This window comes from Podarcis vaucheri, assembly GCF_965113315.1.
Source record: "Podarcis vaucheri genome assembly, chromosome: 10".
NCBI lineage: Eukaryota > Metazoa > Chordata > Lepidosauria > Squamata > Lacertidae > Podarcis > Podarcis vaucheri.
The window spans coordinates 74,263,245-74,278,946 of NC_138748.1; the positions used below are offsets into that span (position 1 = coordinate 74,263,245).

Here is a 15,702-nt window from a genome sequence, read left to right on the forward strand (position 1 = left end):
TTGCAATTTTTCATTTAAGCTGCTTCTCCTCTTTGAGTTTGTTGATGCTTTGTAGGGTTTCAACTCCTAAAGTTGTTCCTGTCCGTGAGTCTGTTGATTTTAAACCTCCACTAGGACTGAACATCTATCTACATTCCTGATATTTATAAGGTTTGTCTTTTGTGAGTTTGTTGATATAAATCAAGGGTTCCACTCTGACTGCAGCTCCTACCACACGCCATACATTTAAACAGTTTCTCCGTCATGTGTCTGCCAATGTCTTCTAAGGTGTCCACTCTGACTGAAGCTCTTTCCTCACTCCAGGCATTTAAATGGTTTCTCTCCTGTGTGAGTCCGTTGATGTCTTCTAAGGCTTCCATTATCATTAAAGCTCTTTCCGCACTCCAGGCATTTAAATGGTTTCTCTCCTGTGTGAGTCCGTTGATGTCTTCTAAGGCTTCCACTAATACTAAAACTCTTCTCACACTCCATACATTTATATGGTTTCTCCCCTGTGTGAGTCCATTGATGTGTTCTAAGGCTTACATTATCACTAAAGCTCTTTCTGCACTCTATACATTTATATGGTTTCTCCCCTGTGTGTCTGTAGATGTATATTGAGGTGTCCACTCTGACTGAAGCTCTTTCCACACTCCATGCATTTAAGTAGTTTCTCCCCTGTGTGAGTCCGTTGATGTGTTCTAAGGTGTTCATTATCAGAAAAGCTCTTTCCGCACTCCAGGCATTTAAATGGTTTCTCCCCTGTGTGAGTCCGTTGATGTCTTCTAAGGGTTCCATTATCCCTAAAGCTCTTTCCACACTCTATACATTTATATGGTTTCTCCCCTGTGTGAGTCCGTTGATGTCTTCTAAGGCTTCCATTACGACTAAAGCTCTTTCTGCACTCCAAGCATTTAAATGGTTTCTCCCCTGTGTGAGTCCGTTGATGTTTTCTAAGTTTTCCATTATCACTAAAGCTCTTTCCACACTCAATGCATTTATATGGTTTCTCCCCTGTGTGAATCCGCTGGTGTAATTTAAGGTCTCCATTCTGACTGAAGCTCTTTCCGCACTCCAGGCATTTAAATGGTTTCTCCCCTGTGTGAGTCCGTTGATGTCTTCTAAGGCATCCACTAATACTAAAGCTCTTTCTGCACTCTATACATTTATATGGTTTCTCCCCTGTGTGAGTCTGTAGATGTATATTGAGGTTTCCACTCTGACTGAAGCTCTTTCCGCACTCCAGGCATTTAAATGGTTTCTCTCCTGTGTGAGTCCGTTGATGTCTTCTAAGGTGTTCATTATCAGAGAAGCTCTTTCCGCACTCCAGGCATTTAAATGGTTTCTCCCCTGTGTGAGTCCGTTGATGTCTTCTAAGGCTTCCATTACGACTAAAGCTCTTTCCGCACTCTGTACATTTATATGGTTTCTCCCCTGTGTGAGTCCATTGATGTGTTCTAAGGCTTACATTATCACTAAAGCTCTTTCTGCACTCTATACATTTATATGGTTTCTCCCCTGTGTGTCTGTAGATGTATATTGAGGTGTCCACTCTGACTGAAGCTCTTTCCACACTCCATGCATTTAAGTAGTTTCTCCCCTGTGTGAGTCCGTTGATGTGTTCTAAGGTGTTCATTATCAGAAAAGCTCTTTCCGCACTCCAGGCATTTAAATGGTTTCTCCCCTGTGTGAGTCCGTTGATGTCTTCTAAGGGTTCCATTATCACTAAAGCTCTTTCCACACTCTATACATTTATATGGTTTCTCCCCTGTGTGAGTCCGTTGATGTCTTCTAAGGCTTCCATTACGACTAAAGCTCTTTCTGCACTCCAAGCATTTAAATGGTTTCTCCCCTGTGTGAGTCCGTTGATGTTTTCTAAGTTTTCCATTATCACTAAAGCTCTTTCCACACTCAATGCATTTATATGGTTTCTCCCCTGTGTGAATCCGCTGGTGTAATTTAAGGTCTCCATTCTGACTGAAGCTCTTTCCGCACTCCAGGCATTTAAATGGTTTCTCCCCTGTGTGAGTCCGTTGATGTCTTCTAAGGCATCCACTAATACTAAAGCTCTTTCCGCACTCTATACATTTATATGGTTTCTCCCCTGTATGAGTCCGTTGATGTGCTCTAAGGATTCCATTATGACTAAAGCTCTTTTTGCACTCTATACATTTATATGGTTTCTCCCCTGTGTGAGTCCGTTGATGTCTTCTAAGGCTTCCACTAATACTAAAACTCTTCTCACACTCCATACATTTATATGGTTTCTCCCCTGTGTGAGTCCATTGATGTGTTCTAAGGCTTACATTATCACTAAAGCTCTTTCTGCACTCTATACATTTATATGGTTTCTCCCCTGTGTGAGTCTGTAGATGTATATTGAGGTTTCCACTCTGACTGAAGCTCTTTCCACACTCCATGCATTTAAATGGTTTCTCCCCTGTGTGAGTCCGTTGATGTGTTCTAAGGTGTCCATTATGACTGAAGCTCTTTCCGCACTCCAGGCATTTAAATGGTTTTTCTCCTGTGTGAGTCCGTTGATGTCTTCTAAGGTGTTCATTATCAGAGAAGCTCTTTCCGCACTCCAGGCATTTAAATGGTTTCTCCCCTGTGTGAGTCCGTTGATGTCTTCTAAGGCTTCCATTATGACTAAAGCTCTTTCCGCACTCTGTACATTTATATGGTTTCTCCCCTGTGTGAGTCCGTTGATGACTTCTAAGGTGTCCATTATCAGTAAAGCTCTTTCCGCACTCTATACATTTATATGGTTTCTCCCCTGTGTGAGTCCGTTGATGTCTTCTAAGGCTTCCACTAATACTAAAACTCTTCTCACACTCCATACATTTATATGGTTTCTCCCCTGTGTGAGTCCATTGATGTGTTCTAAGGCTTACATTATCACTAAAGCTCTTTCTGCACTCTATACATTTATATGGTTTCTCCCCTGTGTGAGTCTGTAGATGTATATTGAGGTTTCCACTCTGACTGAAGCTCTTTCCACACTCCATGCATTTAAATGGTTTCTCCCCTGTGTGAGTCCGTTGATGTGTTCTAAGGTGTCCATTATGACTGAAGCTCTTTCCGCACTCCAGGCATTTAAATGGTTTTTCTCCTGTGTGAGTCCGTTGATGTCTTCTAAGGTGTTCATTATCAGAGAAGCTCTTTCCGCACTCCAGGCATTTAAATGGTTTCTCCCCTGTGTGAGTCCGTTGATGTCTTCTAAGGCTTCCATTACGACTAAAGCTCTTTCCGCACTCTGTACATTTATATGGTTTCTCCCCTGTGTGAGTCCGTTGATGACTTCTAAGGTGTCCATTATCAGTAAAGCTCTTTCCGCACTCTATACATTTATATGGTTTCTCCCCTGTGTGAGTCCGTTGATGACTTCTAAGGCTTCCATTATCACTAAAGCTCTTTCCACACTCCATACATTCATATGGTTTCTGCCCTGTGTGAGTCCGTTGATGTGATCTAAGCTTTGCACTATCATTAAAGCTCTTTCTGCACTCCAAGCATTTAAATGGTTTCTCCCCTGTGTGAGTCCGTTGATGTGTTCTAAGTTTTCCAATATCAGTGAAACGTTTCCCACACTCCATACCATAAAATGGTTTCTCCCCTGTTGGATGTTGTTGATGTGAACTATGTGTGCTAATTCAATGATGCATAGTCCACATTTCACACATTTCAATTTCTATTCCTAATGGGGGGAAAACTCCCCTGGAGTTTTGACTGTCTTCTCCATCTCCTTCTTCAGAGTGGGAAGAAAGGGAATCCTGTTTTGATTTCAAGGAAGAGAACAAAGGGAAAGAGAACACATCAAGCTCCATTAGCACCTTCTCCTATTTCAACGTCTCCTACATTCCCTCACCTCCTACCCATGTTCCCAACTTTCAGGAAATGAATATGCAGTTATGTCAAATGATAGTAATGCATCAGCAACCTTTCCTAATTCTCAACCAATGTTCATAAAGCAGCTTGATTTTTTAAAGAACGATGTGCTGTCTGATCTCGTGCCCGTCTTTTGACGCAGGACTATCCTAAAATGTCACTGAAAAGCAGGGTATTCAAGGCAAAATGATAAACTGTACTTAGTGGAATATGTAGTACCTTGGAAATGTAGTATTGATTCACTAATGGCCTGAAGTTGTGTTATTTCTGGGGACATGAATTTATTCCTGTTCTGTCTTAAAGATCATAATCATATGATGTCATGGGGTGTTAGGGGAGAGGTAGTACCTTTGGCGGGGGAAATGTCATGCACCTTATGGGGTAATCTATCCACCATTGGTCCCCAGCCTGCACTCAGCTCTCACCTGTTTCTTCCAGAAGCTGTCAGGATGGAATAGGGGCCACAATCCCAGGAACGGCTTCAACTGGCTGGCTAAACCAGGTGAGGATAGCTGATGGGTCTCAAATCCTTGGTGTATTAGGGAATTCTGTTGAGGTGAAGGCAGGCTCTGGTGGATGGAGAGGATGAGAACAACAGTGAATCCCACAGTCAAGAAGGCAGATTCCGCCCATTCTGCAGAGGAAAGTGAAGGGCAGATGGGGCTCGTCAACCAGGGAAGGGAGCTCCTCAAAAAGGAAAACTCTAGTCGTAATACTTTGGTGCACTCCTTCGCTTCCTCTTGAGTTATCTTCAGGAGAAGAAAAAGCTATGGAGGAAAACCTACACAAATCCAGAGTGGACTCTCTAAGACGGTTAGATGGTGTCCTGCACACCTCCTTCCACTCACTCCTGCAGCCAAGCTGGTGCCTAACATACTGCTCTGCTTTCCTTGAGACCATATAAGCCAGGCTGAGAAGGGGGTCTTGTGGTCTAGGCAGCCCTGAACCCCCAAACACACTGTCCAGGCTGGCAGGACTGCTAACACAGCAGTTTCAGGGGGAGCGATGAACTCAGACCTGTGTATCAGAATCTCTCCAATGTGGAATATGTAAAACAGAAGTGCTGCTTATATCATACGTCAAATAAAAAGTATTCAGAATATTTGTCTTTTGAAGAAAAGACCACCAAGTATCTGATGGCCACTTCAAAGCTAATGAAATTCCTGTGCCTGGAGCTTTTGGGGGTGCAGGACCAGGAAAGCTTCTGCCACCATTATCCTTCCAATCCAGATTCAGGCCTCATCATGCAACAGAAACTGCCCTGTTTGTGCTGCTTGATGATCTCTGATGGGCTAGAGTCTGAGGGGAAAGCAGTTTCCTGGTTCTGCTGGATCTCTCAGTGGGTTTGGAGACCTTTGACCATGGTATCCTTCTGAACCCTCTAGAGGTGCTGGGGACCCTGCTATTTAGTGGTTCCCCTCCTTCCTCCTGGGCCATGTCCAGAAAGTGGTTTTGGGGGATGAGTGTTCAGACCCCTGGGCTCTGTCCTCTCCCCATGCTTTTTAATATCTATATGAAGCCGCTGGGAGAGATCATCAGGGGTTTTTGGCTGGGTGTTCAGAGGCATGTGGGTGATACTCAGCTCTTCCTATATTTTAAATTGGAACCAGTGAAGATAGTGAATGGCCTGTGTTGGTGGCCTTGGTGGTTTGCGGATAAATGGCGGCTAACAGATTGAGGTTGAATCCTGACAAGACAGAAGCACTGTCCCTGGGGGACAGGTGGCAGGCAGACCCTACCAGCCTGCAGACTGTCTCACTAGGGTGGTCAGTGCTCTGGTTACCTCCTGCTTTGTCTACTGCAATGCGCTCTACATGGAGCTACCTTTGAAGGTGAAACAGAAACAGCAACTAATTCAGAATGTGACAGCTGGGCTAGTAACTGGGAGCCGCTGCCTAGACCACATATCACTGGTCCTAAAGGATCTTCCCTGGCTCCCAGTGCATTTCCAAGCACAATTCAAACTGTTGGTGTTGACCTGTAAGTGTCATGGTTGCATCTTTCAGGCAACAAAAGTATTGATCTGACATATAGAGATCATTCCTAGTCTATTGGTTCAAGAAGGTTCTGGTGGTTTTACTCTGTGTGAGTCAAAGCTGGTGTTTTCTCTAGCTGGAACATTTTAGCTGACAAGGGAGTTTCCTTTCTGCTGAGAGCAGGTGGTGGAATAAGTTGTAATGAGATTATGCTGAACCTTCCTTGTTTTGGGAACCAGAAGAAGCTGGCTTAAACTGGAGTGAGCCAAGCTTGGTATCCAGTCCCAAGGTTATTCTGACACTGAATTGTTTATAAATCACAGTATTGAAAGGCGCCTGGTCCCCCTTCATATTCTGCTATTCTCTACTCTGCTTGTGTGTTTCTTACTTGAGTGCTGTTTTGCTATGCTGTGTTAGGGTTTTACTGTAAATTCAGTTTTTGGATTCTTATGCTTCTTTGCCTTCATTGCTAAATTTCTCTGCTGAATGGATTTTTTGCTGCCTCTGAGTGTTTTTTCCTACTCTGCTAACTATATGTCGGACTATGGAGGAGCAAGATCTGTGACCTCAAGCCCTAAACAGCCTTGGCGCTGTAGCCCTGAAGGAGCGTCTCCACCCCCATCTTTCACTCTGAGCACTGGGGTCCTCCTCTGAGGTCCTCCTGCTGGTCCCCTCTCTGTGATAAGTGAGGGTACAGGGAACCAGGCAGAGGGCCTTCTCGGTGGTGGTGCCCGCCCTGTGGAACGCCCTCCCTTCAGAGGTCAAGGAAATGAACAACTATCTGACATTTAGAAGATAGCAGAAGGCAGCCTTGTGTCAGGAGGTTTTTAATGTTTGATGGTTTACTGTCTTTTATGTGTACAGTGGTACCTCAGATTACATACGCTTCAGGTTACAGACTCCGCTAAACCAGAAATAGTGCTTCAGGTTAAGAACTTTGCTTCAGGATGAGAATAGAAATCGGGCTCTGGTGCTGCGGCAGCAGCAGGAGGCCCCATTAGCTAAAGCGGTGCTTCAGGTGAAGAACAGTTTCAGGTTAAGTACGGACCTCCGGAACGAATTAAGTACTTAATCTGAGGTACCACTGTACTGGAAGCTGCCCAGAGTGGCTGGGGAAACCAAACCAGATGGACAGGATATAAATACTACAATCATTCTTATTACATTGTGATTTTTTCTAGTTATTTTGGAATTCGTACTGCAATATCAGCTCATGAAATATTATGGGTGGAGAAAATCACAGGGTTGCTGTAAAATATAATCCCACCCATGACTTCTCATTTACATACAGTCTTTAAATTTAGGAAGGTCACACACCTCACCTGTGCTAATACTGGCAGTCTTTGGCCTGCACAGGCACACCCGGTGTGTAGAGCCTCCAGCCCCAGGCACTGTCTATCATGAAAATGGGTCCTTTGACTGGGAAGATTCATGCAGTCGCTGTCATCGGATGCTGAAGGACTGTATCTCAGCTTGTCAGTCACTTTGACATTGCCTACAAAGAATAAGAGGAACAGAAATGCTTTGGAGGTGCAACTTCCGTATCAATCCTGAGAGCCATTCCTTGGACTCTGCACCGCTGTTTCTGATGACAGGTGTACATTATCCTCATCTTCAATGAACCAGGCAGTGGAAAAGAGACTTAAAGATGGAAGCCTGAGGGGGAGAAAAAGGTTTCTGGCTGCTTCCTGGGTGGGATTGCGGAAACCAAGAGCCACTTCTGAGAAGGCCTCCCCCCTCCCCTCTTCCTCTCGGGATTTCCTCTCCTCTCCAGGGGACCAGTGGTTGGACTGGGCAGAATCGCTGCGTCTGGACAGGGCAGGCGATTATGGGGTGGAAGGAGGATGGAGCTTGCAGGAAGGAAGGAGTGGGGGGACTGGACCCCCCCCACTTTCCAGGGATTCCTCTCTGGTTGCCCTGAAGGGGGGGTCGATTCCTGGGCGGGAAAGAGAGGCCAAGGCGGCCCCTCCAGAGATTCCCCGAAGAAGCTACAACGGAGACGCCCCCTCCCGCAAGACTGGTCTTCGTATCTCCCCACCCACCCTGCCAATGCTGTGCTTCCCTGCCTCGGGGATGCCCCCTCCCTTCTCCCCCCACGTCCTCGACCCCCTCCCTCTCTCCCGGAGTCTCCCCTGCATCCGGAGGCTTCCTTGGCACCACTCCCCCCACGTCCTGCGCCCCCATCTCTCCAGCCGGAGGGCCCCCCAAGACGAGCCGGGGAGGGACAGGGGGGGGTCTCTATCCCTCGTGTCCGTTAACCCTTTCGTGGTCCACCTCTCTCTGCGCTGAGCCCCCAGCGCTCCGGTTATTCCCAGCGGGCGCCACGATGGAGACTTCTCCCCCAAGACTGGTCTTCCTATCTCCCCCCCCCCCAGTGCTGCGCTTCCCTTCCCCCCTCTCTCTCTCCCGGAGCTTCCCCTGCACTCCGGTGCGACTGACCCATCGCCGTGCGCGCCCCATCTCTCCACCCACAGGGCCCCCCGAACAGGAGCAAGGGAGGGACAGGGGGGTCTCTATCAAGGCGTCTTTCGCGCCCCTTAACCTTTTCATGGGCCGCTTTTCTCCGCGCGGAGCCAGGGGGAACGGGGTGAGGGGTCCGCCCTGCGAGGAAAGCCCCCTTCGCAACACGCGTGCCGGGATCTGGGCCCCACCGAAGGCGCTTGGGGGAGCTGGCGGGGTCTCTGGGTCCTTATCTCCCCCCTTCCCCATCCCGCGATCCTCTACTCCCCTCTCCTTCTCCTCCCCCCCCCGCGACCCCTTTACCTCTTTGTCCTCGCTCCCGATTCTCCTTTCCTGCAATATCCACGAGGGGGGGGCCTGCCTCCTCCCTCCCCTTTCCGAAAGCGCCCCCCCCCCCGAGCTACGGGGCAGAGCAGCAATTCGGAGTGAAAGCTCCACTTCCGGGAGAAGCAGGCAGAGTTGGAGGGGGCTCACCCCCCCACACATTCCTGGAGCAGAAGCCGGATTGGAGGAGGAGGAGGAGCAATGTATTGGGGGAGGGATTTGGGATGGTGGGGGCGGGGTGAGAGGAGGATGTGCCGGAAGGGGAGGGAAAGTTTTGAGCGGGTGGGGGGGAGGAGAGGACCCTTCTGGGATCAGGAGAGCGGGGGAGGGGCTGATCCCGACAATCCAACAGCGAAGTCACAAAATGAGTTCTGCATTTAAATCAGATCAGACTCCGAGTTCGTGTTTTGGCAACATGACAAGTCTGTCAACCGGGATGCCTGGCGATTCCTGCTCGCTGCCTTTTCCTGGCCAGCCTGAGAGATCACTGGAAAGGGCGGATTTCTTGACTCCAGAATCCATCACCGCAGACCCGTTTCATTCACGCATAGAGATCTGCTCTTTGGACCAGTCTGCTTGCATCATGGGGATCACCAATGGATCATATGAATCATCAATGGATCATCCATGATGTCATACCCATCTCACGTGGGGGGGAGGGGCTCAGGAAGAATCTCCTGCCACGTGACTGGGGGAGTCTGGGGGCTGACGGGGGTCAGACAGGGCTGCTGTTTTGCTCTCCTTACTATTTCAGCTCAGGTTTTACTGAAATGGGTGGGAAAAAGGTAAAAGGCGGATCTACACGGATCCTCGTGAATTCATATGATTTTTTCATCCAAATTAAATAAAACCACCATGATATTGTAGACCATGTCTTACTCTGTAGAAAGCATCAAAAAAATCACGCATCCACTGTTTCGGGGGGGGGGGGCGCAGGGGCGCAAAAACATGGTTAAAAAACACGGATCCTCATGGATCCTCATGATTTTTCCACTAGATCAGCCCAAAGTCACCATCAGATCAAAGATCATGGCCATGGGCACAGCATCCACCACAAAAATCACGGATCCACGGCTGCCTGGCAAAACCGTGGCCCAAAAACGTGGTTTTCAAGAACGGATCTTCATGGATCCACACGCTTTCTGCATCGGGCCAACCCAAACTCACCGTCAAATCACATATCATAGTAAGGGGCACAGCGTACACCACAAAAAAACTCAGATCCACACCTGCCTGGCCACGCCCTGGCCCAAAAACGTGGTTCCGAAGCACGGATCCTCATGAATCCTCATGATTTTTGCACTAGATCAGCCCAAAGTCACCATCAGATCAAACATCATGTCCAGGGGCACAGCACCCACCACAAAAATCACAGATCCACGACTTCCTGGCGAAACCGTGGCCCAAAAACGTGGTTCCGAAGCACGGATCCTCATGGATCCTCACGCTTTTTGCATTGGGCCAACCCAAACTCACCGTCAAATCACACATCATGTCCAGGGGCACAGCCTGCACCACAAAAAAACTCGGATCCACGGCTTCCTGGCCACTCCATGGCCCAAAAAAGTGGTTTTGAAGCACGGATCCTCATGGATCATCACGCTTTTTGCATTGGACCAACCCATATTCACAGTCAAATCACACATCATGTCCAGGGGCACAGCCTGCACCACAAAAAACTCAGATCCACGGCTCCCTGGCCACTCCAAGGCCCAAAAACGTGGTTCCGAAGCACGGATCCTCATGGATCCTCACGCTTTTTGCATTGGGCCAACCCAAACTCACCATCAAATCACACATCATGTCCAGGGGCAGAGCCTGCACCACAAAAAACTCGGATCCACTGCTTCCTGGCAATGCCATGGCCCAAAATCGTGGTTTTGAAGCACGGATCCTCGTGGATCCTCACGCTTTTTGCATTGGGCCAACCCAAACTCACTGTCAAATCACACATCATGTCCAGGGGCACAGCCTGCACCACAAAAAACTCGGATCCACGGCTTCCTGGCCACTCCAAGGCCCAAAAACGTGGTTTTGAAGCACGGATCCTCATGGATCCTCACGCTTTTTGCATTGGGGCAACCCAAACTCACCGTCAAATCACACATCATGTCCAGGGGCACTGCCTGCACCAAAAAAACCTCGGATCCACAGTTATCTGGCCTCTCCATGGCCCAAAAACGTGGTTTTGAAGCACGGATCCTCAAGGATCCTCACGCTTTTTGCATTGGGGCTCCCCAAACTCACCATCAAATCACACATCATGTCCAGGGGCACAGCCTGCACCACAGAAAACTCAGATCCACGGCTTCCTGGCCACTCCATGGCCCAAAAACGTGGTTTTGAAGCACGGATCCTCAAGGATCCTCACGCTTTTTGCATTGGGCCAACCCAAACTCACCGTCAAATCACATATCATAGTAAGGGGCACAGCGTACACCACAAAAAAACTCGGATCCACACCTGCCTGGCCACGCCCTGGCCCAAAAACGTGGTTCCGAAGCACGGATCCTCATGAATCCTCATGATTTTTGCACTAGATCAGCCCAAAGTCACCATCAGATCAAACATCATGTCCAGGGGCACAGCACCCACCACAAAAATCACAGATCCACGACTTCCTGGCGAAACCGTGGCCCAAAAACGTGGTTCCGAAGCACGGATCCTCATGGATCCTCACGCTTTTTGCATTGGGCCAACCCAAACTCACCGTCAAATCACACATCATGTCCAGGGGCACAGCCTGCACCACAAAAAAACTCGGATCCACGGCTTCCTGGCCACTCCATGGCCCAAAAAAGTGGTTTTGAAGCACGGATCCTCATGGATCATCACGCTTTTTGCATTGGACCAACCCATATTCACAGTCAAATCACACATCATGTCCAGGGGCAGAGCCTGCACCACAGAAAACTCGGATCCACGGCTCCCTGGCCACTCCAAGGCCCAAAAACGTGGTTCCGAAGCACGGATCCTCATGGATCCTCATGATTTTTGCACTAGATCAGCCCAAAGTCACCGTCAAATCACACATCATTCCCAGGGGCACAGCCTGCACCACAAAAAACTCGGATCCACAGCTTCCTGGCCACTCTATGGCCCAAAATCGTGGTTCCGAAGCACGGATCCTCATGGATCCTCACACTTTTTGCATTGGGCCACCCCAAACTCACCGTCAAATCACACATCATTCCCAGGGGCACAGCCTGCACCACAAAAAACTCGGATCCACAGTTATCTGGCCACTCCATGGCCCAAAAACGTGGTTCCGAAACACGGATCCTCATGGATCCTCATGCTTTTTGCATTGGGCCACCCCAAACTCACCGTCAAATCACACATCATGTCCAGGGGCACAGCCTGCACCACAAAAAACTCGGATCCCCAGCTTCCTGGCCACTCCATGGCCCAAAAACGTGGTTTTGAAGCACGGATCCTCATGGATCCTCACGCTTTTTGCACTAGATCAGCCCAAAGTCTTCATCAGATCAAACTTCATGGCCAGGGGCACAGCATCCACCACAAAAATCACGGGTCCACGGCTTCCTGGCCATACCGTGGCCCAAAAACGTGGTTCCGAACCACGGATCCTCATGGATCTTCACGCTTTTTGCATTGGGCCAACCCAAACTCACTGTCAAATCATACATCATAGCCAGGGGCACAGCCTGCATCACAGAAAACTCGGATCCACGGCTTCCTGGCCACTCCAAGGCCCAAAAACGTGGTTTTGAAGCACGGATCTTCATGGATCCTCATGATTTTTGCACTAGATCAGCCCAAAGTCACCGTCAAATCACACATCATTCCCAGGGGCACAGCCTGCACCACAAAAAACTCGGATCCACAGCTTCCTGGCCACTCTATGGCCCAAAAACGTGGTTCCGAAGCACGGATCCTCGTGGATCCTCACACTTTTTGCATTGGGCCACCCCAAACTCACCATCAAACCACACATCATTCCCAGGGGCACAGCCTGCACCACAGAAAACTCAGATCCACGGCTTCCTGGCCACTCCATGGCCCAAAAACGTGGTTTTGAAGCACGGATCCTCATGGATCCTCACGCTTTTTGCATTGGGCCAACCCAAACTCACTGTCAAATCACACATCATAGCCAGGGGCACAGCCTGCACCACAGAAAACTCGGATCCACGGCTTCCTGGCCACTCCAAGGCCCAAAAACGTGGTTTTGAAGCACGGATCCTCATGATTTTTGCACTAGATCAGCCCAAAGTCACCGTCAAATCACACATCATTCCCAGGGGCACAGCCTGCACCACAAAAAACTCGGATCCACAGCTTCCTGGCCACTCTATGGCTCAAAAACTTGGTTCCGAACCACGGATCCTCATGGATCTTCACGCTTTTTGCATTGGGCCAACCCAAACTCACTGTCAAATCACACATCATAGCCAGGGGCACAGCCTGCACCACAAAAAACTCGGATCCACGGCTTCCTGGCCACTCCAAGGCCCAAAGAGGTGGTTTTGAAGCACGGATCCTCATGGATCCTCAAGCTTTTTGCACTAGATCAGCCCAAAGTCTTCATCAGATCAAACTTCATGGCCAGGGGCACAGCATCCACCACAAAAATCACGGGTCCACGGCTTCCTGACCATACCGTGGCCCAAAAACGTGGTTTTGAAGCACGGATCCTCATGGATCCTCACGCTTTTTGCACTAGAACAGCCCAAATTCACCGTCAAATCACACATCATGGCCAGGGGCACAGCCTGCACCACAAAAACCGAGATCCACGGCTTCCTGACCATACCGTGGCCCAAAAACATGGTTTTGAAGCACGGATCCTCATGGATCCTCACTCTTTTTGCACTAGATCAGCCCAAATTCACCGTCAAATCACACATCATGGCCAGGGGCACAGCCTGCACCACAAAAACCGAGATCCACGGCTTCCTGGCAACACCATGGCCCAAAAACGTGGTTTTGAAGCACGGATCCTCATGGATCATCACACTTTTTGCATTGGGGAGCCCCAAATTCACCCTTTATTCAAATATCTTGTACATAACCACAGATCTGACCACAAACATCATGGATCTACTGCCAGATGCTACCCTGGATATATGGACAATTTTTAGGTGGGTGTGCTGGGATGGAGGAAACTGAGTCGGCTGAATCTCTATCCATTAAAGATGGGCATCCAATGGCTGGGCCAGAATAATTTCAGTTTGGTTTGCCAGCTCCCAGCTCTTCATGGGGCGCAATAGTCACCTGTAGCCGCTATCAGGAGTCCCGGTGTGATCCTGGATGCTTCTGTCTCTATGGAGGCATTGGTCACAAATGTAGCCAAACTGGAATTTTTGAATCTATGTCAGGTTAGGAGATCGGTACCGTACCTGTCCCTTTCCAACCTAGCCCTGGTGATCCATGCAGTAGTCACCTGCAGACTAGACTACTTTAACTTGCTGTACACCTGAGCCGGGGAGTGCAGGGTATAAATGCGAGAGAGAGAGAGAGTGAGAGAGATAGATATGCAGGGCTACCCTTGAGACTGCTCCAGAAACTCCAAATGGTCTAAAATGCAGATGCACGAGTTCTTACTTGGACTTTGTGGAGAGCCCACATTCAGTTGGTTGTTCATCAACTGGATTGGCTCCAGGCGGAGTATCGAATCAGGTTCAATGTTTTGGTGCTAATCTTTAAAGCCCTAAACAGTCTGTGACCTTTCTTATCTGTGGGAATTATCTTCCAATACACCCCCCGAGTGTGACGCTCATCTAACAGCAACCTACTGGTGGTCCCTGGCCCAAAACATATCCTGCTGTCCTCAACCAGAGCCAGAGCCTTTTTGGTGGAACGCTTTGTCTAATGAGAACCAGGGCTCAGTGCAATCTATCTCAGTTCTCTCACTTGTCATGGTGAGTGGGCTTGCACATTCCTATGACCCTTGTGAGTGAAGCCATTGGGAATCTCGTATACTCCCAGCAGGGTCACCCAAGGTGGTAAGGTCAAAGAAAATTAAATATGCTCAGAGTCCTGTAGTGATTTCATGCTCTTTATTGCAGCTTGTAAAACAGTGATTGAATTTCCCCCCAAACCTCAGGCTTTTATATACATTATTTACACAATGAGTCCCGTCTGACTAGCTGATTCTGCTTCCCTCCTGGAGCCTGGTTGGTCTTTTCCTGCAAGCCAATAAGTTCTTGCATTCTAGGATCCTACTTGCCTATTGTTCTAGGATCCAAGCTTAGTACATAACAGGGAAGGAGTTAGACAAAGAATGATCCAAGAAGTCCTCAACGGCAGAACAGGTGGGTGATAACAAGCAGTGTGTTACAACGGCTCTGAAGGCGGATGAAGGCTGCAGCAGATAGGATCCACCAGTTTGTCGTGACTACTCATGCCATCAGAACAGAGCCCTACTGCGAAGACTGTGCGTTGGTCAGCGTGCACTAATCTACACACATAAAACAAATTCACGCACAGGCGTCTTCCAAAAACCAAACCCAACCCCCCCAAACCCTCCCCCCATGGCCATCACTAAATGGCTACGGAGGCAGGAATGTGAAGCCCCTAGTCATGAACCGACACATGGGCGGTCAGTCGTTCTGACTCAAGGAATGAGGCCGTTGAGCAGCTCAGCAGCTGTATCCATGACTGAGCAGCCCTTTTTAGGATCCACTATGCTCACCCCGAAAAGGGGAAGGGGCTGGAAATGGTGCCCTAAACATAGTATGCCTCCCTTTTCCCCTGACTGGATTACCACGCCCAGGTGGAATCTCTTTTCCCATATTTTGAATCCATTATTCTGTATCCTAGTCTCTAGAACAGCAGAAAACAAGCTTGCTCCCTCTTCAACATGACATCCCTTCAAATATTTAAACATGGCTATCATGTCACTCCTTAATCTTATCTTCTCTAGATTAAACAAATCCAGCTCCCTAAGTCTCTCTTCATAGGGCTTGAATTCCAGACCTTTTACATTTTGGTCACCCTCCTCTGGACATGCTCCAACTTGACAATATCCTTCTTCAACTGGACACAGTATTTCAGGTGTGGTCTGACCAACCAACCAGAATAGTGTGGTAGCATTCATTCACTTGATCTA

General features: G+C 48.6%; 3 protein-coding genes across 3 annotated transcripts in view; all 3 read right to left on the bottom strand.

Moving 5' to 3' along the window:
• LOC309541304 (uncharacterized protein) overlaps window positions 1-8,574 on the bottom strand; it is a 118,446-nt gene extending 109,872 nt beyond the window's left edge. Inside the window, exon 1 of the mRNA XM_082239023.1 lies at window positions 8,386-8,574. The gene's annotated coding sequence lies outside the window, so the exon portion shown is untranslated. The remainder of the gene's footprint in view (window positions 1-8,385) is intronic.
• Window positions 1-15,702, bottom strand: part of LOC309541252 (uncharacterized protein) — a 246,014-nt gene that overhangs the window by 189,743 nt on the left and 40,569 nt on the right. The gene's annotated exons all lie outside the window — the stretch shown is intronic.
• The window catches only part of LOC309541263 (uncharacterized protein), a 225,739-nt gene continuing 211,388 nt past the window's right edge, over window positions 1,352-15,702 (bottom strand). Inside the window, exons 8-10 of the mRNA XM_082238911.1 lie at window positions 7,166-7,338; window positions 4,293-4,436; window positions 1,352-3,752 (exon numbers count right to left, since the gene is read on the bottom strand). Of these exons, the coding sequence (XP_082095037.1) occupies window positions 1,482-3,575 (2,094 nt within the window). The 5' untranslated portion in view covers window positions 3,576-3,752; window positions 4,293-4,436; window positions 7,166-7,338 and the 3' untranslated portion in view covers window positions 1,352-1,481. The remainder of the gene's footprint in view (window positions 3,753-4,292; window positions 4,437-7,165; window positions 7,339-15,702) is intronic.